At 39.7% G+C, this 25,787-nt stretch overlaps 1 protein-coding gene across 1 annotated transcript; it reads left to right on the top strand.

Moving 5' to 3' along the window:
* Positions 1-3,076: 3,076 nt before the first annotated feature.
* On the top strand, positions 3,077-24,445 carry GALNT8 (polypeptide N-acetylgalactosaminyltransferase 8). Its single transcript, XM_075742900.1, has 11 exons — positions 3,077-3,441; positions 6,591-6,879; positions 9,283-9,449; positions 10,535-10,718; positions 12,553-12,750; positions 14,959-15,073; positions 17,999-18,184; positions 19,786-19,923; positions 20,750-20,845; positions 21,429-21,596; positions 23,354-24,445. Exons 1-11 carry the CDS (start codon positions 3,246-3,248, stop codon positions 23,531-23,533), a joined length of 1,917 nt encoding a protein of 638 aa, XP_075599015.1. The 5' UTR covers positions 3,077-3,245; the 3' UTR covers positions 23,534-24,445.
* The last annotated feature ends 1,342 nt before the right edge of the window (positions 24,446-25,787 follow it).

Raw genomic sequence — 25,787 nt, 5'->3', positions numbered from 1 at the left:
AGTGAAATTGGATTATTATTTTTTTAAACAACTAATCTAATGTGATGCTGGGATTCATCTTATTATTTCTGCTTCCCTGCTCTCTCCTTGCCACCCCCATGAAAAAAAAATTTCTGAAAGTCTAAAAGAAGCAGAAGTATCTTAGCACAGGTAAGCACACTTCTTTTAAGCAGGAAAAAAAATCAGATTAATTACCATTATTCCTTTCCATTTGAAGGTCAGCTTTTTAACAGGTATGAATCAAACAACCTATGGCATGTCTAATTTATGTATTCTTGGAGCTGTAAAAAACTGAACTAAACCAAACAATTCCCTTGCTTTTTTTTTTTTTTTTTTTTTTTTTTTTTTTTTTTTTTTTGGTGCTTCCTTCGTATTATTGATGAAATACAGGGCATCAAATTTTCTGGCTTGGCCAGCATCGTTAACCAGAAGAAGGTGAGGTGTTTTGCATGCAGAGTTAGTTCTATGTTATCATGAAAGGCCAGTTGAAGTATTGTCCTTAGGCCTTGGAAGTGTGAGTGAAAGGAGACAACTGTTGGTGGCACACCTAGCTCCTGTCTTCTGTGTGCTAACCAGAACACGTTCACAGAGCTTGAGTTATTCCCGTGGGGAAACGTCTCTGGTATGTGTTAATCTGCAAATTGTGGCGGGTATTCTGTGGGAAAGTCCTAGATGGTGCAGACAGGAATACTTGAGCAATCGCAGCGTTGGCAATAATTGGGAAATTAATGACTCTGTGCCTTGACAAAGTTTTATTTACTGCAGTGGTTGTACCCCATGATTTTTCTCTAGCATGGACTTATTGGTCTTGGCCAACAGCAAACTCTGGCAACAGCAACATGTTGATTTTGGCAATAAATGATGCATGTTCTTTTCTTTAAAACTATTGAGTTTGCTTGTCTTAAGATTATCCCTTGAACCTGGTTATTGCAAAATGGCTCTGCTTGGAGGAGATTCCCCTCAGCTGGTCCCTGGTCACAGCATTCTGTACTACCAAATTGAGAACCCAAACCTGTCAAGAGCAGAAACCCAGTGCTTTAATTGGCTTGATTTGTCCAACTGTCTGCAGCTGAGGAGCCTTTCAAGAGTGGTGCTCTGGTTTTGGCTTGGATAGAATTAATGTTCTTCATAGTAGCTACTATGGGGCCATGTTTTGGATTTGTGCTGAAAACAGTGTTGATAACACAGGGATGTTTTGATTCCTGCTGAGCAATGCTCACACAGAGCCAAGGCCTTTGCTGCTCCTCACACCACCCCACCAGTGAGTAGGCTGGGGGTGTACAAGGACTTGGCAGGGCCAACTGAGGCTGAGGGCCCTGGCTTCACATGATGCAGGTGGGGGCTGCTGCTGCTCAGTGCCACAGAGGAGCATTGGGACAGCTGAGCATACGATGTCATGCTCAGCATATAGAGCTGGGGGAAGAAGAAGAAAGGGGAGGATGTTTGGAGTGATGGTGTTTGCCTTCCCAACCGACCATTACGCGTGATGGAGCCCTGCTTTCCTGGAGATGCTGAACAACAGGAAGTGGTGAATGAATTCCTTGTTTTGCTTTGCCTGAACGCGTGGCTTTTGCTTTACCTACTCAACTGTCTTTATCTCAACCCACAAGTTTTCTCACTTTTACCCTTCTGATTCTCTCCCCTATCCCGACTCTGAGGGAGTGAGCGAGCAGCTGCGTGGGGCTTAGCTGACGGCTGGGGTTATACCATGACACATGGTCAGGTGTGGCTGTCAGGAAGGTTGAGAGCAGTGGGGTTTGTGAATTTTGACCTTGTTTTCAGGTATCTGTTGTAGGTTGGACTGTTGGGAAGTGGGCACAATAGAGGCATCTGAATAAGGGCTGAAGAATCCACCTCTTTATTTCTTTTGGACCCCTTGATTTCACACTTTTTTGATGATGTTTGAATGTCATCACTTCATGGCAGTGGTAGGAGGGCTAAAGCAGCCAGAACGCTGCTGGCTGGCACTGCTTTGACTGTCGTGTTTTCCATATCTCCTCACAAAGAAATGCAGCTGAATAGCAAGGAGATCCATAGATCCATCTCTCCTGCCCTTTATTGCTTGAGGAAGGATCTCAGTCTTTTCTTTTCAGTGAGCAATTAACATAGTAGAGGGACCTTGGCACACATGACTGATTTGTTTTTCAGTAGTCATGGTTCTCCACATATCAATCAGGCCAAAATTCGATGTTTTTTATGGTGGGGGAAAAAAAGTAAAGGATTATACACTAGTGATGTGAATTTGAAGTAATGTTTACAGTAATATGTACCTGGCATAACTGTTAGGTTTTCTGTAGCAGAGGCTGCAGGGCTGCCCTGTGGTGGAAGAGGCCATGAATCAATATACATAAGAAAGAGCTTCAGCCCTTAAGGCAGGAGGCACCAATGGGGTTCTGAGGAGGAGGAGGAGGCATGGGGCTGCAGACCTACTCTTGGAAGGAGACACTTCTGAAGGGACTGTGGCCCATGGGGGACATGTGCCGGGGCAAGGACAGCCCTGAGGGTCTGTGGTCAACAGAGGACCCACACTGGGACAGCAATGCTGGGAAGCGTGAAGAAGCTTGGTGTTTTTATGGAAAGGAAAGCTCCCTACGCCAGTTGTTGTTGTGAGTGCTACTTCAAATTCACGTATGTGTACTAGGTGTAACTGGTAGGGTTTTGGTAGTGGGGAGCTGCAGGAATGACCTGTGTGGAAGAGGGCTGTGAAGTGCCCTCTACTAGGTACAGTTGCTTTCAGCCAGCTCAAAAACTGATGGGAAATCCATTTTAATGTATTTTCACATTTTTGCTTAATTAGATTCTCAATTCCCCAGCTGCTAATGACCAGGAAACATAGAATTGGCTTGCAGTTTATTCAATTATCTGTGTGTGTACATGTGCTTTGTTGTACGACAGGCTTTCTGACTTTTATCCAACAGCCCTGCACTTCCTACAGCATTACCACAGGTGCTTGCTCAGTTCACATGACTCATTACACAAGCCAGTGAGAGCCGCGTGCATTCTCTGACATTGATAACTTGTACAGATACAAATAAGCGTGCAAATGAAAATGCCTGTCAGCTGTATCTTATCATCATCAGTTTTATGACTCATTAGACTTTGTTAATTACTGAATCTGAGCAGTCAAAGCTCTCAGTCAAGTAGAGGCAATTTGAAAGTGCATTTGGAAACCAGACTTAGTGCAGACTTAGAACCACAGGCAAACTCCAACCAGCAGCAGAACACTGAGTTTCTTTAAGCTTACAATGGCACCCTGGAAGAGACCGCATAAAGTTGCACTGTTAATCATGAACGGAGGTTTTGTGTGTTATCTGGTGCACCTAATGCAAGATCAAAGAAAGGGAAAACTTGATTCCTTGGAAGTTAATCCTCGATCTCCGAACCAAGAAAATAACATCCTTCAGAGACTTGACCATTTGGACAGGAACATTCATAACCTCTGTAAGTAAAATGCCATGCTGCTTAACTTTTTAAGGATTAGGTATCTAGATTTTTCTGAAGGACAGAATAATAGCAGCAATAATGTCTGTTTGGGTTTCCCTGGACACTTGTGATTATTTTTTTTTTTTTAATTACAATTAATTACAATCTTGAAAAAGATGTGATAGCTTCTCTACTTACACACAAAACAATAAAGTCTTTCACAGTCATCATCGTGGTTTTTTGCATATTGGACAGCTCCTGACCCTGAACTCTTTTAGAAGTGTTAAGTAATTTTAAGGTGATTGTACCAGCATACTCATCTCAGGCAGCTATTATTCCTGTCATTATTTTGTTTGCCATTAAAAAGCTATTTTTGAGAGAAACTGGAAATGCCCCATTTCCTCAGCCTCTTCTGTGTGGGTGAGCAACAAGGGGAACTGTGACTCAGTCTTTTTCCTTCGTGTACCTTGAGCATAAAGGCAACGGAGCTGCTGTGAGGAAAAGATGTTGATGAACTCTGCATCACCTGCATGATTGGACTGTGTTCTCAAGCAGCATTAGCTGAAATCTATTGGCAGGGCTATTTCTATCTCATCCCACCACAGTGAAAGGCAAACAGAGTCCCAGCAGATATGCTTGTATATGAGCAATATTAATTTAGAAAGGGCCTTTCCTTTCTCAGAGCAGTGTTTGTGAATTTTGACCTTGTTTTCAGGCATCTGTTGTAGGTTGATTGGGCTGTTGGGAAGTGGGCACAATAGAACCATCTCTGAATAAGGGCTGAAGAATCCACCTCTTTATTTCCTTTGGACCCCTTGATTTCACACTTTTTTGATGTTGTTTGAATGTCATCACTTCATGGCGATGGTAGGAGGGCTAAAGCAGCCAGAACGCTGCTGGCTGGCATTGCTTTGACTGTCGTGTTGTCTGCTTCTCCTCACATTAGAGCTGGATGTGAGTTAGGTAGAACAGAAGAAGAAACTTGGAATGTCTCAATCATCCAAGCCTGAAACTAGCTGTTTGAAATGCCACTTGGGGCACCCTTGAACTTGATAAGGAATTTTCCCTGTACAGCTTGGTCACGTTTAATATCCCCTGTCCTATCATGTCACTATTATTACTCACAGTGTCTTCACTGGCACCTATTCTCATGGACATCAATAGTTGGGCATAGTTTTTGTCAATTATTTTAGATCCATTTGAAAGAAAGTTGAAGTCTTCATTTCAACACTTAGTCATGGAATCACATAATAGTTGAGGTTGGAAGGCACCTCTGGAAATGGTCTGTTCTAATTCCCCTGCTCAAAGCATTATCAGCTAGAGCTGGTTGCCCAGAACATTGTCCAGTTGGGGTTTCAATATCTCTAAGGATGGAGACTTCACAACCTATCTGGTCTACCTGTTCCAGTTTTTGGTCACTCCAGCAGTTAAAAAAAAAAACAAAACAAAATAACAAAATAAGTCTTATATTTAAATGGAATTCCCTGTATTTCAGTTTGTGCCCACTGCATGTCGTCCTTTCACTGGACACCAGGAGAAAACTCTTCTTCTGTCTTTGTTAGTCCCTCTCATAATATATTTATATGCATCGATAAATCCCCCCATCTGCCCTCAAGCCTTCTCAGGCTTTCTCAGCCTCTCCTTGAGGAGGATGATGCTCCAATTTCATAATCATCTTAATGGCTCTTTGTAGGATATGCTCCAGTATGTCCATGTCCGTCTTGTACTGTGGAGCCCAGAACTGTAGACAGTACTCCAGGTGTGGCCTCACCCTCCCTCGACCTGCTGGCAATGCTCTTCCTAATGCAGCCTGGGGTACCGTTGGCCTTCTTTGCCACAGGGCTCACCCTTGGTTCATGTTCAACTTGGTGTCCACCAGGACCCTCAGGTCCTTTTCTGCAAAGTTGCTTTTCAGCTTGTGGCAGTCCATGGGGTTGTTCCTCCAGAGGTGCAGGACATTGTACCTGCCTTTATGTTGAACTTCATGAAGTTCCTGTTGGCTTATCTCTCCAGCCTCTTCAGGTCCCTCTGAATGGCAGCAGGACTCTCTGGTGTTTCAGCCACTCCTCACAGTTTGGTATCATATGCAGACTTGATGAGGGTACACTCTGCCCCATTTTCAAGGTCATTAATGACCATATTAAAACAATATTGGAATCAGTACTGACCCTGGGGTACACCACTAATGACTGGTCTCCGTCTGGACTTTGTGCCACTGATCACAACCATCTGATCCTGCAGTTCAATCCCCCTTGCTATCCACTTACCTAATGCGTACTTCCTCAGCTTGTGCATGAGAGGCAGGATCAGAAGCCTTACCTGAGTTGAAACAACATCTATTCCGCTCCACTCATTCATCAAGACAGTAATTTAATTGTAGAAAGCTTTAACTCGTTCAGGGTTTGTGTGTCTTTTTTACATGGCACGGTCCAATATTGTAAACTTAACAAGACCTTGAGAGATTAGCATTCACCCTGTTCAAACGTTTCTGACAGAGCAGAAGTCAAAACTGACAATAAGCATTTCAAGAGATGTTGCGAAGGGCTCATTTATTGTATTTACCTTCAAGAGCAGGATGTCCTAAACGATCTTACGCAGGCTATCTGTGCCCTTTCTTTATGGCACAATATTGCAAACCTAACAAAACCTTGAGAGATTAGGGCTCACCCTATTCAAATCTTTCTAAGCAGAAGTCAAAAGATTCCAGTAAGCTTATTAAAGGAGATGGCAAAAGGCTCTTTTACTGTATTTACCTTCAAGATGAATATGGTGTCAGCAACCTGACTTAGACAGGAATCCTGTGATGAATCCGTAACACATTAATGTAAAACTCGAGCATAATGTCATGGAAATTATTTGGGCCAAATTTAACAATTTGTGTGTTGCTTCTACTCCCAGATTTCTCCACTGATGCCAGCACAGTGTCCCTTGCTCTGTACTTCTGCAATTGAGAGCAGGATCTGTTGCAGGTTATTGTGAAATGTGATGTTTAAAAACTGTTCTCATGTAGGAGGGAGGGTCTGATGCTACTCTCATGTGAATATCAGTTTAGCTGTAACTTCACAGATCTCTTAACCTACAGTGTTATAAAGGAATTTGGCTCAGTTATGGTAATAGAAAGCATTCTCAATTGCTGTTATAATCAATCCTCTTTTATTTTCAATCAGCAAAATCAGTGGAAGCATTCCATGAAAATATAAAACAAATAGAGCATAATCTGAAGCTGCAAGGTAGTTCCAAGACTGAAGTACACAAAGCTGACAATGCAAAGGAGGAAAAGAAGATTGTACACCGTTTGCTGTACCCGGACTCAGTTTTGTTTAAACGCTGGGGTGCAGATTTAAGTGAAGAGGAGCAAACTGTTGCACAGAATTTATTTCTAAGTTATGGGTATAATGTTTATCTCAGTGATCATCTACCTCTAGACCGACCTATCAGAGACACCAGATCTCCCAGGTACAGTATAAGCCCTCTTTACATTCACAAGGAGACATGAAACTAAAGGGGAAGGGATCTATTGCTTTGAACTAAGTTTAAATAATCCACTAACAGATCTCAATTTGTACTCTGTTTGTTTAGGGGTTTTTTTCTATCATTTTCTTCCAAGTCTTGCTCAGACTTGTAATAGTCCAAAGACTGTGAAAAGAAGTCACAGTGTATAGAAGACATTTAAGAAAGAGAATTTGATGTTAACATTATAATTGATATAGGACTTCTAACTGTCAATATAAAGGGGAAAAACTAACCATAATATTCAGAAGATATGAGACCTTCTGGTCTGTTTACATTCTATTTAAGCCCCAAAGGCAGGACATGTGAAGCATGCTTTCTCTTGTCTGTTATGTTGTCTTATGTAAGCCTCTTATATGCTGAGATATCCAAAGAGGAGTTTTTAATTACACATGCACAAACCCCTTTTGAAAGCCCCCAAAATATAATCAATGGAGAAGTAGACCCTATGTTGTAAAATTCTGTCCTTTTTAACAAAATGGTTGTTTTTCTTAGCTATGTTGCAGACCATAAGTGGGGAATACCTATACTGCTTATTAAAAGATTATTAGAAATCAAAGAGGAGAGGTGGCTGGAACTAATTATTGGCTAGTGAGTCCCATGAAGGGTGAGGTTTAAGATTCAGCACTGGAGCTGAATCCTGTCACTCTTATTGTTAGTATTGTAGCCATAGCCACAATGGAATGGTGACCATGTGAGTTTCCTTATAGCCTTGTTTTCTCTCTCTGTTCCCCTCTCAAGTTATCAAAGAGTTTGAGGATTAATTACATGGAAAATATAGTGGGGTAAACATCTAAAGGATTAAGATGTAGGTATGCAGTCTACTTCATATGAGTAAGCTTAAGGGATTTTTCCAGGAATTGGTTCTTGAAGTCAATAGATAATATTTTTTAAGCAGACCAGTGGTACTATGGGAGCTGGCACAGGTGACCATTAAAATCCCCATAAGGAACAAGTATCTGTTAAAAAAGCAAACCCATTTTTTTCTGTATAGTATGATAAGATACACAATTTATTGCAAAAGGTAATAGTAAGCTTTAGAGGAACAAAATTCCACAGTGTAAACATGGAAGAATGTCACAGGTCTACTGAAAGCCTATACCTTTGTACTCATGGTCGCTTGTATTAAATCTGATGGAGCGTTTCAGAAAAAGATGTGGAGGGCAGAGTGGATTGCAAGTAGATGTGAAATAACAATGTCACACTTGGGGAAAGGGAAGCTGTCTTACTGGCAGTCCTCTGGAAAGATGTAAAGAGCAGGTTATGCAACTGCACTCTTCTGCTTGGCATCATAAAGAAATACAGATACATCATAAAGAAATAAAAATACATCATAAAGATGCATTTGCAGAGACTGCCTTTTGCAGTCATTCAGGCTCCTGTACTAATGGAGAATAAAGCTAATGGAGAAATTCCAACAAAAATGCATTCAATTCGTGCACAATTGCCACTGTAGAGGTCTGCTTGAACAGTGAACCTGGCTCTGAGAGCTACTTTGTGTATCTATACAACTCATGCAGTCTGAGTATTGCTTTCATCAGCGGATTTCTAAGGGGAGGGAATTAACAGCCTGAGAATCCAGCTATGCTCTGTTGTCTGCTCTAGAGGGAGTTAGTGCTTAGCACTATGAAGAAGACCCAGTCCTCACCGTCTTGATAAATATCCCAAATATATACTTTAAAAAAAAATATTAAAAAATCTTTTGATGGTAAGCAGGGAGTCTAAAGGTATTCAAATAGCACAAAAAAGTTTGTTTCAGTACTGGAAACAAGTTATTCTGGGGTAGCATGGAGTTCCACAAGGTCTGATTTACTCTGTAAGTATTTTTGAAGCTCTTTCAAGAATTTCCTAAAGAGATCCCTTGTCCAAGGGAATCCTTCTCCCACGTCAGTTTATAGGTAGACCTACCTTGTTCTCCTTCATTACACATACAAAGGGATTATTATCTAATTTGCTTTTGTCTGCTGTCAAGTTTGGCCATTGTCATCTTCTGCAAATGCAAAAAGCCAAATTTCAACTCACATGTCCACTGCCTTGTAGGCTAATCATCCCTGGCTGTGTTAACTGTATTCTTTAGTTTCAATATTTTATAAGCATTTTGGATTGAGAAACAGTAATTGCTCTTTTTATCTTAACAGAAATTTTAACTCCCCCCAGTAGTTTATATACATATATAATGCAGCTCAAATTAATAATGAAACTTGGATTTGGGAATTCTGTTTTTTCCACTCTTACGCTGATTTTTACTATATGTTTTAAGCCCAACACCCCAATTCTGCCTTCTTGCATCTGTCTTGCTCTCTGACTTTCTTTAGAAACTGTGCTAAAGTTTTCATTCTTCTATTACAGCTGTAAAATGAAAACATATCCGAAAGACCTTCCAACACTCAGTGTTGTAGTCATATTTATAAATGAAGCACTGTCAATCATCTTACGTGCAATTACTAGTATAATTAACCGAACACCTTCTCATTTATTGAAAGAAATCATCCTGATAGATGATTACAGTTCAAATGGTAAGTGATCCAGGGAAGGCAGGACTCTTTCTTACTAATTTATACCACTATTGTGTTAAATGAATGTTGGTGGCCTTTTGGGTGCACATAGAGTAGACTGCTCAAAATTAAGAAGTAAATTGAGTACATGAGGAAAAAAATACACCTTAATAGCCTGAAAAAGAGGAGCTAATAGGGATCAGGATGATTCTCTGCAACTATCTGAAAAGGTTAAAAATTGAAGTGGGAGAGTGTTTATGATCACTGGCTCATCAGGCAAAGTACCAAAGTAAGAGTATGCTAAAAACCCTAACTCTGTAAGTACCTGAAACAACTCCTTGAAGAGTTTTGGGTTGTGGAAAATACTCCTAGGGGAAGCAGTGGGTGCATCGTTGCTCTTAAAATTGAGCTGAACAAAGCATTGTATAATCATCTGTAAGAAACAGTCATGCCCTGATCATAAGGGTGCTCTTTCCTTTTTTTTTTTTTCCCTTCCCTGATGAGATGTGTTTGATTTCTCATTTATCTAATGCTTTGTAGCTGCTAGAAAAACATGTCCATTTGGGTGGAGCAAGAGTTTAAGTGAATTTCCAAAACAATGCTAAGAGATCCCAACAGTCTGTTCCTTTTCTCTGACGGTATTTTTTCCTTTGATGAGGGAGTTAGCATGCTTACCACTCTTATAGGAGTATTTCGTGTTTTCAGGGCTTGTTTATTTTCTCTTTTCCTTTTCACATGGTAGAAGATACACACAGAAATCATGGCACTCAGACAGCTAATTGGTTGCTGTTATGGCACACGTCTAAAGTTTCTACACACTGATGTATTTGTGCACAATTTAGAAGCCATACAGTAGCACTATATGTAAATGAAATTTAGATACTTAACTGAAGTCCTGGAATGGAAGGTAGTTTTAAAAATAAGACTCTTGAATTGATGAGTACCTGAATAATTCTACCTGTTCATTGCAAAGAAAAAGATCAGTTTTCAGTCTGGAACTGGAAGAAGCTAGAAAGCCATGATGTTTTCCATTTCTTAATATTGATTAACTCTTTCTTTTTTTATTAATATTTTTTAAATCATTAAAATGTGGGGGCTGGTTTTAGATGATCTGAAAGAACCTTTGGAAACACACATAAAAAATTACAATGCAAAATATCCTGGACTGCTGAAGATCATCAGACATCAGAAAAGACAAGGCCTAACACAAGCCCGGATTTCTGGCTGGGAGGCATCAACTGCAGATGTTGTTGCAATTTTGGATGCCCATATTGAAGTGAACACGGCGTGGTAAGACTATGAAGACTGGGGGGGTTCTGAAGTGGGGAGAGGGAGGAGGACAAGGAGTATAACTGTGTAGCTGAGTCAGACATCCCATGTATGGTTCTCCTTTCTGGCCTGCCACATGTTAATTAACAACCACTGAGTCATTTATTTCTGAGAGGAAAATGGATACAATTGTTTGAAATAAGTAGCAAAGCAGACAGGTAACAGAGTAAGCTGTTTAGTGGCTCTTTATAAGCATATTAGACAGCCATAATACCCAATGACTTTAAACTGGTTTGATTCTTATTCCAGCTTTGGCTAATGTCTATTTACTGTTGCCCGTTAGTTTAACGGTGCATCATTGTTCTGTGGGACTCTTTTTCATAGAGAGACAACAAGCAGCTGATGATGGATATTTACATTCTGTTGGGTAGTGATGTCCGTGGTACTGTTTTGTGTGAAATCTCTACATTCTCACCCCTCTGGGTTGTTGAATTCACTTGCTGACTATTGTCCATGCTGTCTCACTTTCTAGGAACAAGGTTCTTCTCCCAGCCCTTCCCAAGCCAAAATGTCTCTGTGTGGTCCAGATCTCTCTTTGCCTCTTGATAACGCACTAATTGAGACTCTCTTGCTGTTACAGTTTTAAAGGTGATACTGAAGTCCTTTAGTCATGGCTTTCAGAACTCTTTGGGATAGCTGGGGCTGTCAGGAGTATGTAGGGAGAGATAAAGTCAGTTCTTCCAGGCCTAACAACAATTGGGCTCCAGCAAAAAGACTTCCTCTGTCAGAGTCCAATACTTTCTGACCGAGTTCTTTTAGATATCCTACCCAAGGAGGGTTTAATGTTTAATACTAGATATACTTACTTGAAGATACACAAGATTTTGGTTTAGAAAAGTGATACAGCAATATACTGAAATCACAACACGAGTGCAATATAGCAATTGCAGTATACAGTTGAATCGCAATACAAATGGGATTCATATTACCGCTCTCTATAAACTCACTGTCAAGATGTTGGGCATCCCCAGTTGCTGGGAAGGAATACATGGGTTGAAGCCAAGTCAAGTGTGTTGCTCTCTTCAAAGTTAATTTTGATGGGTGTTCAGTTTTTATACTCTATGTTGGGCTGAGCCTCATATACACTTTTCCTATGTTGGTCTAGCTGGGTCAGAAAGATAATACTTTCTATTGATTATTTTAGGAAGGCCATGTACATAATCAGTTGACCTACTCAACCGATACAGCCATTTATCTACAAAAAGGCCACACTCCGTTCCCCTTGGTGTTGGATTAACTTCAGCTTCTTTTGCAATAGCTGTGGTTCCTCCCTACATTCTTCTCTGAGCTTTATGAGTGCATCATCCTTGCTTATCTTCTCTGAGCCTTCTTCCATCATAGGGGTTCATTGATCCATCACACCCTCTTCCTCATTCAGCAGCCATGCCATCAAGGCACAGGAGAAAGAGGGTGAATGATCAACCTCAGGGCTTAGAGCACCTCCCAGGGTCTTCTTCCCTTCCTTTTTTCTTTCTCTTTCTCTCTTTATGCAGATAGTGAAGACTCTTTAGGGCCTGCAGGAAGCAGACCCAGTTGGCAATAAACCCAGCAAGTTAAGCATGGAACTTTATAATTAGTGACAGTCAAAATGCAGAAGGTGCCTATTGAAAGGGAGAATTGAACCATGGTGTTAGCAATTTGCGTTACTAGCACTCCAAGACTAAACTTTTTGTAGAGGCCAACGACTTAAATAACCTAGCTGACTCAGTTTTAGAAACGGGTGGTAAAATTTAGTACTGTTTAATACATTTCCACATTTTCAAGCTGAATAGTCTCTGTTTGTTAATTTTGGTAGGGCTGAACCTATTTTGTCACGAATAAAAGAAGATCGCACTGTTATAATATCACCAGTATTTGACAATATTCGGTTTGATGACTTTGAGCTTCTTCAGTATTCGGTGGCTGCAGATGGATTTGACTGGGGGCTCTGGTGCCTTTATGAACCTTTACCAGCTGAATGGTATGCTCTTAAAGACGAAACAGCTCCAGTCAGGTAAGTATGAATAGCATTTGAGAGTGAGCCAAGATACGTGATATCCAGTGTAGAGCTAGCAGAGGGAAGAAGATGTTTCATAGGTGGTGGGATAGATACCTATGAAGTATGTTACATCTAGATAGTTGGTTTGGAAGTGTGGGTTCTTTAGCAGCCCTGAAAGTCTCAGTATATCAGTTGCAGGGTTGTATTACAGAATCTGCCCTGCGCTGATCCTGCTGTCAGATTTTCAGGCAATCCCTAAGTCATTGATTTTTCTGTCTTATGTTCCTTAGCTAGGAGTGTGGTAGCAATATTTATTGACTGTACAAGATAAACTGCGTTCCCTCTCCACGCTTGCCCAAGAATCTCACAGCTTGGCTGGACAATTGCATGGCTGAGCTGTGAGGATTCACATGGATTCAAGTTGTGCAGTTCTTTCTTTGGAGATGTTGGAGTGACATGTGATTACGGTGATCTTGGGCAGACTTTTTCAACCCTTATTGCTTGTGTATCACTCAAAACCAAGAAAAAGACACGAACACATTACACACAGCTGTTATACCTAAAGTAACCCTTTATTGCTAGGCTTAGGATCCAATATATTTGCTTCTGTTCCTGATACCTTCCTTAACTGTTCAGATTAGTTTATGTATTCAACACAAGATGGTTGCTGGTACTATGATACCAGCAGCCTTCTCATGTTGAATGTATAAATCAATTTGTTTCCTTGTTCTGCGAGGATGTCAGATGTGGTTGATTGTCCCTTAGCTACTAACAGCCATCTATTAAACAAAATTTAAAAAAACCTAACAAGAGATAAGATATAGTCATCACATTTTTCTAGTCCTATCATATTTTATTTGGTTTACGTGGCAGGGTTTTGGTAGTGTGTGAGTCTGCAGGGTTGGCTTCTGTGAGAATAGGTGAGAGGCTGCCACCATGTTGAACACAGCCTGTTCCAGCTGGCTCCAAAATGAACATGGTGCTGGCCAAAGCTGAGCCAATCAGCAATGCTGGTGGTGCCTCTGCAATAACATATTTAAAACAGGGTAAAAAATGCTGCATGGCAGCTGTGAGTGAGAGGAGTGAGGAAGAAATATGAGAGAAACAGCCCTGCAGACTCCAAGGTCAGAGGAAGGGGAGGAGGTGCTCCAGGCACGGGAACAGATATTCCCCTGCAGCCCATGGAGAAGGCCATGGTGAAGCAGGTTGCCCCCCTGCAGCACATGAGGAATGTGCTGGCCAGATATCCTCACAGCAGCCAATGGAGGACCATGTCAGAGCAGAGATCAACACCCATGAACTCGACCCATGAACTTTTTCATCTTATTTTCTTCCCCTGTCTTGCTGAGGAGGGGGAATGAGACACCAGCTTTGTGGGCACCTGGTGGCAGCCAGCCAAGGTTATACCCACCACACTTATTTATATAAAAGGCTTTAAAATTTACTGTGTAGATCCTGAGGAGGGAAGGCACCATGAAAACATTTGAAAATACTGTACTCTGTTTGTCAGATGAGCTGGCACATTTCTTCATTTGTATACTCCTACAGCTGGTAGCCAAGCATTGGAGATAAGGCTGCACAGATACTTAAAGAACTATGAGTGAAATTGGAGCCCGTATGTGTTAAAAACATTATATAGTGAGCATTAGTGTTTCGGGCAGAAGAATGGAATGAAAACAAGCTAAATGTAGGTTAAAGAATATTTCACAGGGGAGTGTCCACAATTCTTAGACCAGAGAAAATAGAAGCGCGTTTGGTCATAGAGAATGGGGATATGAAAAGAGCACCAAATACCCTTTCAGATGGATTAATCTACAGGGGAATTGGTCCTGCCAGACAATCATCTCATCTCTCTTTCAAAACCTTAATCGACAGTGATTCCACAATCCCCCTTGGCAACAGGCTTTAGTGTTTAAGTTTCCTTACTGTTAGGTAAAATGTCATAATGTACAACCTAATTCTTCCTTGCTGCAGTTTGGTCTGATTTCTTTCTTCTTTTTTTAAATACGTGAAAGCTGTGGTTTACATCTCCACTCAAAATAGATTTAATTCTTAAAAAAATGCTTTTTAAACCATTGATCAAGTTTATTTGCTGTCTTCTGGATTCTTTAACGTTGATCCACATGTTCTGAATTAAATCTTACTCTCTCTTCAACACAACTGGAATCCTTCTGTAAGTTCAAGATGTGACTTTGCTTTATTTCCATCATTGTTGCTCTCCAGGAGCCCGTCTATAATGGGGATTCTTGCTGCAGATAGGAAATTTCTGGGTGAGATTGGTGTACTGGACAGTGGAATGCACATATATGGCGGAGAAAATGTGGAACTTGGCCTGAGGGTAAGCCTATTTTTTATATCTTTTTCTGAAATACAGTAAAAATTAGTATGTGATTTTTTTGAAAGCACTCAGGCCACTGGTTATTGTCCAAAGTATAGGTTAATATTTCAGAACAGTTCTGTTTTGTTTTGTGTACCAAAGGGAAGTGATAGATTTCCAATAGCATTTAAGGCTCATCAGCAGGCTTTTGTTGATACTTCTTAAGGATTTTGACTCCTGACACAAAAACCTAGTTTAGTGAGGAAATACTGGATCTTACAAGATGTGGTTCTCTGTAGAAATTTAAGGTATATGTCTCTTGGCTCAGCAGAAGAATAAGATAAGATCAAGTTAAATGAAGTTATGTATTAGGAAAAACCAACCAAACAAAAAAACCCAAAACCAACCAACTAAAAACAAACCAGAAAGAGGTCTATCTGCCCTAGAAAGTAATGTATTCTTCAACTTTGGTTGTCTTCAAATCAAGAATGGAGGAATTTTTTTATTTATTTTATTTTATTTTTTCTTTTTTTTCTTTTCTTTATCTGGAGTGTCTGTAGTTATTAAGGAACATGTGAGAGCACTAAAAATTCTATTGATGAGTATTTTTTAAAAGTAATGGTAGTTGGAGACATTCTAGACCTGAGAAGAAAAAAGATTAACATAATACTTATCTCTATAAAGAAGAGAAAGGATGGTAGGACATGAGAATTATAAACCTGTTACCAAGTCTTAAATATCTAGGAAAAAAGAGTCTGATTATTCTTTTTCTCTGTAAATATGAAAACTAGGGGGCTTTGAAAGAAGTCAGTAGCCAGTTTCAAAATGAGCATGAGGAGGAGGTACTTAATTCTTCTAGTAGCAGATGTGACCAACAGATGAGGAGCAGAGCTCCTTCCAAAGAGTATTGTGGGTCTGAAAAACTTGCAGTCATTTGTGGGGACACTGAACAGTTATGGAAGAAAAACCTACTCAGATTTAGTAAAGAAGAGGAATATGCAGAAAGTCCCCTACCTGGAAGTAACTGGGGACTGTGAGAGTTAACGTATGTACTTGTCTTGTTCTTAACATTCCCCAGGAATAAGTTTGCAGTTACTACAGAATACAGAATAGTAGTAGGCTAGATGGACTGTTGGTCTGGTATGGGCATTTTCTCATGTTCTTACAGTTTTGTTTTTTTTTTGTTCTGGTATCTATTAGTAAGCACATAAGAGATAATACAGATAATAAACATTTGTCTAAACAAATCACGTCAAACAAGTCTAGGTTTTTTTTTTTCTATAACAGAGTAGCCTGCTTTATGCAAGAAAGAAAAATGGCAGTAATTGGGAGAAAGATGAGGAATAAACAGCTACAGAAGCGTAGGTTGGGGATCATCCAGCTAGAAAAGAACTGGGAGTAACAGGCTTTGTATGAGTCAACATGGCCATACAGCTGCATGGGAAATGATGTCATTGATGATGCTTCCCTTCTACCGCTAAGTTCTCTTCTGGAGTTGTGTTTTGAATGCTGGGACCATCAGGAAATATGTGAAGCAATTGAATAATCTGAAGGAAAAGAAAGAGAACAAATAGAGTTCCTATAATATGTGTCCTTAGAGCAGAAATACGCCTAAATGAAGTTTTCTGATTTGTAGAAAAGATGATCAAGAGGAGTAAAGCAACAGTCTTCCAGACATGTTAAATCTTATGTTAAACAAAGCCCCTGTGTGTAAGGCATCACACTGAGTCACGTGGATGTGCTAACTTGATACTATATTGGAGATGTTTGCACATTTGTCCATTACTTGTGGTGGAGATGGCCAAACCCCCATGCTTCATATTCTGTCTGTGAGACTGAAACATCACATGTCATCACCTCATGACTGGTGAGGCAGGTTGTGAATTAATAATTCAGTTCTGTTGCGTGAAAAATACATTTCCACTTTATTCTTTATTGCCCTGCACCATTCACAGTGGTGGCAATGTCTACTCTGTAGTCATTTACACAAGTGCTGGAGGCAAAAACAATGAAGAATGCGTCAGTTAAAAACCAAAGCTGCTCTGAAAATTGACTGTAAAAATAGTATTAAAGATCTCTGTTTATTTCCATCCTGAGGGTTTCTTGTGTCAAATATGCTTGGTTAGCATGCAAGTAGCCTCTCGTGTTTTTCTTTAGCCAGCTGCCAGTCCTGGAAAATTTAATGTGAACATGTGAAGGAAGTCTATAGCACATAATGGAGCATTGTGTGAGATCGAAAAATCGGCATTGTGCAGTGCCGTGTGGATTTGCCAGCTCGGGTTCAGTTCTGCATAGCTGCTCGCGTTTTGAAGAGCTTCCACACTTACACTGGTTCATGTATGGTTAAGTTGGGTGTGTTTGTTTTGGACCTTCAGTAGTTTTGAAGCATTGACTGTGGCCTGCTTAGGAATTGAATTCCATGTAGATAATTTCCAGGAATCCAATGGATTTTTTTCTTTCTCTTGAATTCTTCCTAATGTGTAAGATTTTGCAGGACCGGTTTTGCTCTTGGCATGTCATGGGCAATGTCACTGCTTCTGAAGGGTTCAGGTCCATAGCCACCACAGTATTTTGCAGTTTTGCTCCTAGCGAGATCAGTTGGATGTATGTACCAGTTTGCCTTAGTGCATCTGTACCAATTGATCTGAGTGCCTTGTCACAGGAAACTGGTGAGTAGTTTTGTTAATGGTAATGGCAAAGAAAAAGAAGAAAGAACATGCCTTTACTCTCCTGGACCTGTGGTAGGGCTACATACAGTAGAAATTAAAGGTATTGAAAAATTATTTTCATTCACTCAAGCCAGGAAATAGAGCTTTGAATGTTGATGGCATGTGGGTTTATCTGGTGAAGGAGTGGGGGGAGCAGAAATGGGAGCGCTTTAACAAAACGTGCAAAGAGCTTGGGTAAATAGGCAACTTTACCTCAAATTCTCTCTTCTTGACCTAGGCCTGGCAGTGTGGAGGTAAAGTAGAAGTGCTGCCCTGTTCAAGAATCGCTCATTTGGAAAGAGCTCACAAGCCTTACTTGCCAGACTTCAGCATCGCGGTGAAACGCAACGCCTTGAGGGTAGCTGAAGTGTGGATGGATGACTACAAGTACATGGTCTACTTTGCATGGAATCTTCCAATTGAGGTGGCAGAATTTCTCTGTGTCTCAAATTGGAATCCAAAGTCTAAAAGTGGTGAAATAAGAGCATGTGGTCACACAAAGAAAAGGCATAGTGTGCTTGTAAGACTCACTGTGGACAAAAAATTAATATTGATATGTTAATAATTATTGATATGGATGGCATCCAAGAGTCATGATCATTGACATGTTCCTCTTAGGCTCAGACCAAAAGCTTATGCCTAGCTTAAATAATATAAAATGAAATTATTTAACATGTATTTTAAATTTTTTAGGGAGAGTATGGGATATTTTATTTGGAATATTCATAATTTAGATGAAAAAGCATGTCTCAAGTGATCTAAGTGTCCCTGAATATCTTTTAAATAAGCAAAATTGAACTTGAAATAGAGAATTCAATTACTCTTCATCACATACCCAATGACTTTTATTAAGCAAGCTCTCCTCTCTGCAGCCCAAAGTTTTACTTTTGTTTTCCTGGAAGAAAAAGGGGAAAGTCTTAAAGCATCCTTGGAAGGTTGAAAAATGGTAATACCAGGAAATTAAGAACTTAATCATCATCATCATAATCATCATCTAAATCCTTTAAATTACAGGGTTTTTTTTCTCATTTTGACTAACTTCAGTACTTCTGAATATGGTTTTAACATTTCTCCTGCACAAACTGCTGAAGGTACTGGAAGTGTCAAGACCAGCTCTTTTGAGTACTGATAACTTCAGTTAATAAAAAAACCTGTATGAATCTTCCCAGTCCACACTTCAATGGATTTATGAATCTTTAACAGAAGAAGAATAGCCTCACACTTCCTCATGTTTTCTTGAACAGTTATTAAAGAAACTAATTAAAATATATAGTGATATAGCATAAATTAAAACTTTAGAAGAATCCACTTTCCTCATTAATTAACTTTTACTGTAAATATTTGGGATTTTTCATCTGAAAATGCTAGTCATCAAAAACCAAGCCATGGGTAGGAACACATTCATTCAGTTTTAGCACTGAAGGAAACTTGAGTAAAACTTGTTTATCTTTAATGACTCTTTTCCTCTGGGATGTACAAGTCTATTTGAAATTACTAACCTAACTTATTCAGGTCACAGACTGCATTTTACAGAACTGCTTGAAGACAGGGTGTAAGCTCCTGTTGGACTGATTACTGTTGAACTTTCCTGCTGGAACTGTTCCACTTCGCTTAAGAAGTTACATAGTCTTGGAAATAATAGTTTGAATCTCGATTGCTCCCGTATAAGATGAGCATTGCAGTCAACAGACTTGATTAAACTACGATTGTTAACAAGCGCTGTCTTATTTTTCACTTTGAGCTAGATTTTTTACCAGTATGAAAACTATTTCCTAGCTTTATCTAATTTTGATATTCTTTATATTTATGAAGTCATAACATGTTAGTTTTTTTAGTAATTTATTGGTGCTTCTAGGCAAACATTCTGAAATTCTGAAGTTTAAAAAATGTACAGTTTTTGCTTAAATTAACTTTTAAATATATTTATTTGTGTTATGAATAGACAATATGGAGAAATAAGTCTGTATTTTCCATAGTTTCTCAGACCACCTTAACTTTTTGAAATTAAATATGTTGTTCTTGCAGAATCATGGAATAGACTTCGGAGATGTTTCTTCCAGAAAAGAGCTAAGGAAAAAACTGAACTGTAAAGGCTTTGACTGGTACATAAAAAACATTTACCCTAATTTAGTATTTCTTCCCAACATTGTTGGCTATGGAACAGTAAGTATTGAGTCTGTTTATTTGAAATATGGAACAACTCATTAGCTCTACTGTTATGAAGAATTGTCGTGAAGACTGTTTTGCTTATTATGATATATTTTCCTAGAAACTTCAAAAAGACTTTTACATGTCTTTCTAGACACTGAAGTTTTCTGAAGTCTTTTTCATATTAGTTGTCAGTCTAGAATTTCTAAGCTGTGGTTATTGTGTAGGTACTGATGGGAGCACAACAGCAGTTTGGGAAAGCGCTTAACACGCATTTTTTTAGTGCATGCAAAGCTCATCCATTGACCTACGAGAATGGATCACTATCTTCTTGTAAGGGCCTGAATTTTTGAATGGATTTTTTTCCCTGCAGAGATTAGCAGGATAATTTGGAAAGCATGCAGACATGAATCAAGATAGCATGTAATACATTGGAAATCAAGCCACTGTTTGCAAAATGAGAACTAATCATCCAGGCTGCAGTGGCTTCTTAACAGAGGTAGGCATTTTCTAGACCCAAGCTTGCATACCTTGCTGGAGCTGGGCAGTGGCACTTACCTGTATGGAGCTGCCTGGAGACTTCTGGCATGATGCTACATGGCACAATATTGATGAGTCTTTGAAGGACCTTAGACTTACTTTTGATTTTTGCTGTGATGAATCATTTCTACAAAGGTAATATGAGGTTTTTCTAAACCCATATTGTATCTTCCATTTCAGGATTCGATGCAGAGCTCTGAATAAAGTAGCCTTGCTCTCGGGGCAGTTTCTAAAATTAGCGGTGAGGAGTTGAAAACAGGATTGCTGTTCCTCACAGTAAATTTCCTGTTTTATTCTGCAGATGAAGAATACATTGAAAGAAGACATCTGTATTGATCAAGGCCCTGTCCCTGGAAACATGCCGATTATGTATCCCTGTCATGCATACTCACCACAGGTAATGCAAGCAAGTGATCAGATCTTCACATATGAGCTGTTGCTAATTGTTCCTTTCAAGCATCCGCAGGGCCATGCAATAGGCACTTCAAAACTTTTATCTTTGTGCTGTCTAAAGGGGAATATTAACCTTTATTTCATTAAATTCTGCTCCCCAATGCAACTGGCAGCAGAGCAGGTTCCTGTGGAGATCTAAGTGCATTAAACTAAGGCTTTTGGTTTAGCCTTGCCAAAAGATTGTGAGACCTCATGTTGATGCTGATTGATCTTGTTGATTAACAGATCAGTGGGATGAATGGGAGAGAGGTGGAGCTCTTTCTCACACCTCACTACCTGTCCCCTCAGTAGGAGGGAAGCTAAGGGTTACCATTCAGTTGTAAGCATCTTGCTTTTTTTCATCAGAAAGGACAAAGATGTTGTCTAGGATCAAATTCATCCTGGTTTAATTACTGAGAGATTAGTGAATGCTGGTGCTATACAACTGATATATCTCATCATCAGTTTTGGACGTCTCTGCTATCATCTGCTGGTGAGATTTCCTTGGTATCTTAATACACTGACAGTGGTGTCACCTTCCCTTTCAGCACATCTTTTTTCACAGCACTGGAGAAATGTATATAGGAGGTTTACGTGCCCGACGAAATACAGTTGATAGATGCCTAACAGACCCTGGGAATGGGGACCTGCCAGTTTTAGAGCAATGTAACATAGCTGTGAATAAAGGCCTGAACTTGTACTGGGATTTTAAGCAGGTAGGTGCATTTCTATATTCCCACATTTCAATAAGCTTTCCCATTATAAGGAATCCTTAGACACTTGCCTTGCAAAGCAGTTTGAATAACATTGCCTCCATCTCAAGTCTTACAGATGCCACTGCAGGAGCTAAGGTGAAGTTGATTGAATCTTCAGGGGTGTGTGATATTAAAAACAAAGGGATGGTCACAGAGCTGAAGCTGGGTTTCCACAATTTAACCAGTTCTCACTTGTTATCTGAACCATAGCCACTCGTCTAACTCTGTATCTTGGTAGAATCAGCTGGTTTAAGCCTTTAACTTAAAAGTTTAGGTATTTTAATTTTTAGCCAGGCTGACTGAAAACACTCATTTGCTCAGTTACTACAGCTCAGCTGACAGGCAGGGAATGTGCAAGTCCAGGTGCCTCTGTTAGTTTTTTTTTTGATGGTCTGACTATATGTTGTGAACTCTCTCCACTGTCCACCATCTGCCCTCCCAGCCTTTCCCTGTTGGTCTTAAGGAAAAAGCAGGCTGACACCTCGTCCTGCTCACTCTCTGGTACCATCTTCTGTACCAGCATCTGAGCATGGAAATCCTTGCTGGAGATCAGGCTAGGTTCATCCTTTCAGAGCTGAGGTTACAGCTGGCAATGAGAGCCTTCATGCCATGTTCACTTGTCTCCATTTGTGCAGGATTTATGTCAGGCAATGCTGACGTGCTTAAGACCCTAACTGATACTTTCATTTTCTGTATTCAGTGCCTCTGAATACAGAATATGATGATACTAGCTTAGCCAGCTAGTCTAAGACAGATACTGCCATGCTGCTGGGGCAGGATAAACAGCCAGTGGCAATAATGATGGATGGTAGGAAAGCAAGCCATGCAACTTCTCCCCTCTCAGGCAATTCAAAACTTATTAGCTTTATATAATTAATAATTATTTTTACAGTAATGTATGGGCCTGTTTACTGTATCCCTTGGTGAAAAACTAAGCAGGAGACAAATCTTGTGAGAGAGTGGTAGAGAACAGAGGAGTTGAATTGGTGAAAGACAAAAGTTTCAGTGATGTGCACCAAATAATATAGACATATAGGGTCTCCAGAAATTCCACTAACATGGGCTTTCCTTTATCTTTATTCTGGTCTGTAACCACGAAACTTAGAAAAATGTGCGGGTGTGTTTCTGGAAGATTTAGACCCACCTTAAAAGTAAACCTTAAGTTCCTTGTGTGCACCAGGAATTATCATAGTGAAACAACTGGCTGCCTGACGGAGCCAGGTAAGATCCTGTTTGTTCTGGAGCCCAACCCCTTAGGAAAATCCTCATTTCCAGCACGATGAGTTGATTTAATCACACCCCACCCCATTCACCCATTGATACTGGAATCTTGACTTAGAGATAATAGGTGAATATACTTTTACCTGTTATTAGCTCTCTTCTTTCTAAACAGGATACAGTATTAAAATCTACTAAAATGATTTTTTTGAACTGTAAAAAAACCCAAAACCCACAAAAACCAAACACACACCCCTGCCTCCCTAACTCCAAAAAGCAGACACAAAATAAACCTCTAAATATATTTTAATATGCCTTGGAGAGTTCCATAAGATGTCTTGGTTCATTAGCCCGAGGAAAACACAATTTATTTTTTTTTTCAGGTCTCTGACCTACTGGTACTTCTCAGACACATTTGTAGAGGCCAAGAGAATTGCTTCCTGTCTGAGCACATTTACAAGCCCTCAGTTTCTCTCATATTTTCTTTCTTTTTTTTCTAGGGATCAGCTGTAATCAACAGAAGCACTAAAAGATGCCTCGAAATCGTACAAGACAATGCGGTTTCATACAGACTTGTTATGCAGACCTGCACAGGACAAAGATGGAATATCCAACACACGGTTAAGGACTGGGGAAAGACAAAAGACCTGGAAGAGAAGACACAGAACTCAAAGCATTGACTAGAGGATGTTTTTCTTTGAGAATTGCTATGTTCGTAATGCAGCACTGAAAGCAATGATTTCAAGAGTTGGTTTACATGGGATTTTACAATGTAGTAGTTATTGCAGGAGCTTTGAACTACTCACACGCAAGTGCAAGTTCATCTCCTTACATTCTTGGGCCATCACACCCTGAGTTTCCTCAGTTAGGAGAGGGATTGTCTTTGCTCTCTTTTATTATCACTGGAGAGAAGCAGTTATGTCTAAGAGTGTTTAAACCCACCGGAGTTCCTTACATTGCCTTACATCTCTTGCTCATTAATGAAAGACGGGTGTAAGGTCTCTAACTTTGGCATTTTGATTAGATATGAAAATTCAGAAGAAACGAAAGTTAGTGACTTCCTCTTGTACACAGAGTTTATCTCAGGCTGAATTGGAACATTTTTCTTGGCTTGTGTCATATAGATAATGCAAAACTTCTTGTTGAGATATGCTCATGCTAGTGGGTGAAATGAAATATATCCTTGTTCTTCTGTCCCTATAATTTCCCTGGACATGATTTAGTTTCTCAGTAAAGTTTAATAGATTCGACGGTGTGCCACACTAAGGCTGTTTTGTGTTTACCTACGTGAAGTTGGTTCATGCTAGCCAGCTGATGACATGGACAAATTCCACTTGGAAACAAGGGAATTCAACTCAGTGGTTTCCACAAACTAATGCAAGGCCAATGCAATAGCATAGGTCTGTCGAAGAAACGGAGTGAAATACGGCATGAGTTGCTAATGGGAGGCAACTTCCAGTAGACACAATATGAGTTTTTGTAGAAATAGGGTTAGGTGGAACTGGCTGTCATACTTCTTAGAGTAAACACTCCAAGGACCTACGTTTATTTGTTAAAGGGAACTCCTGTAAAATAAACTCCTTGAAACTATATAGAGTTTCAGCCTGAAGTCATTTTGTTATCAAAAAAGTGCCAAGCATTTTATCTGAATAGAAAGTGTATTCGGGGTTTGTTTGAATATTTGTTTGAATATAATCCAATATATTTTTTTTTCCTTTCTAATTTCTATGTAAACTTAACGTGAACAATCTGGCCCTGATATTCAGGAATGGAATTTGACAAGCTCTTCTTAAAGAACAGTCTTTGGTCCTTAGGGTCTGTATTTTTCTTTTCTGGAAAATGATTCTTAAAAATGCCACATTTTAACCAGATTTGATTTAAATTTCTAAAATCAACTTTTATTCCCACGCCCCGGGTCAATGCCAACAACACTGAAGAGAGAGGAATATGTGCTCTGGTGGTTTTCTGCATCTTCAACAATGTGTCTTACCAAAGTCAAAGGACTAGCATTTTGGCAAGCACAATGAAGACAGTGGGAATTTTGCCAGTACGACAGAAATCATAATCTGGCCTATTGGTGATGATGAATAAAAAGTGTTTATCATCTAATCATTTTTCCATCTTAATATGCCACTTCAATAGAATGTCATGGACATTTGAAGAATTTTGTTTTGAACTTAGAGTCTGGAAAACATCAACATGTTCCAGAATGTCTAGATTTTCTGGTTTTTGATCTATGACCTCTAGTTATACATAGGGGTCAACATTGAAACAAAATGCTTCAAATATTTTTATTTATCTCAAATATGAATGGTTTTTAATTTCCTGAGGCCCCTCCACAAATGTGACTTTTTGGATAACTTTGTAATGAGGAAATATAGTAGCCATAAGAGAAGAACTCAATTTTCAGACTAGCACTTTCTGGTGATGCTTGATGAGACATAAATACCAACTCAATGTTTTGGGTGCTACAGTAGTAATACATTGCTCTCACTAGTAATACTTTTGAACTTGTGTCGTGGTTTAGGCCCAGCCGGCAGCTGAGCACCACCAGGACAACTTGGAAATTCACTGTATGATGAAGCAACTCGTGCATGATGAAGCAATTGATGTGTGATTCCTCAGCAAGTCAGCAGTGGAGGTAGGACTCTGCTGCCACGGTGTATCATGAGAAGGCAGCTATGACTGTGGCACAGCATAAAGAGTGGGATGCCTTCGTGACCTAAAAAACAGTCATTACCTGAACTTTCAGAAATGCAGAAAATCACCTCAGCTCCTGCAAAATGAATTGAGAGTACTGCAGTACAATGCGCTGAAAACAGGTAATATATAATATCATAATAGGCAAGAGCTTTTAAAGGGTGTGCAAATGCAAAGGAATGAGACAGCTTAATTCAGAGCAAGTATAAACAAAATGACCAAGGCATATACTAC

This window comes from Balearica regulorum, chromosome 1 (assembly GCF_011004875.1).
Source record: "Balearica regulorum gibbericeps isolate bBalReg1 chromosome 1, bBalReg1.pri, whole genome shotgun sequence".
NCBI lineage: Eukaryota > Metazoa > Chordata > Aves > Gruiformes > Gruidae > Balearica > Balearica regulorum.
This window is presented reverse-complemented; position numbering and strand designations above follow the sequence as displayed.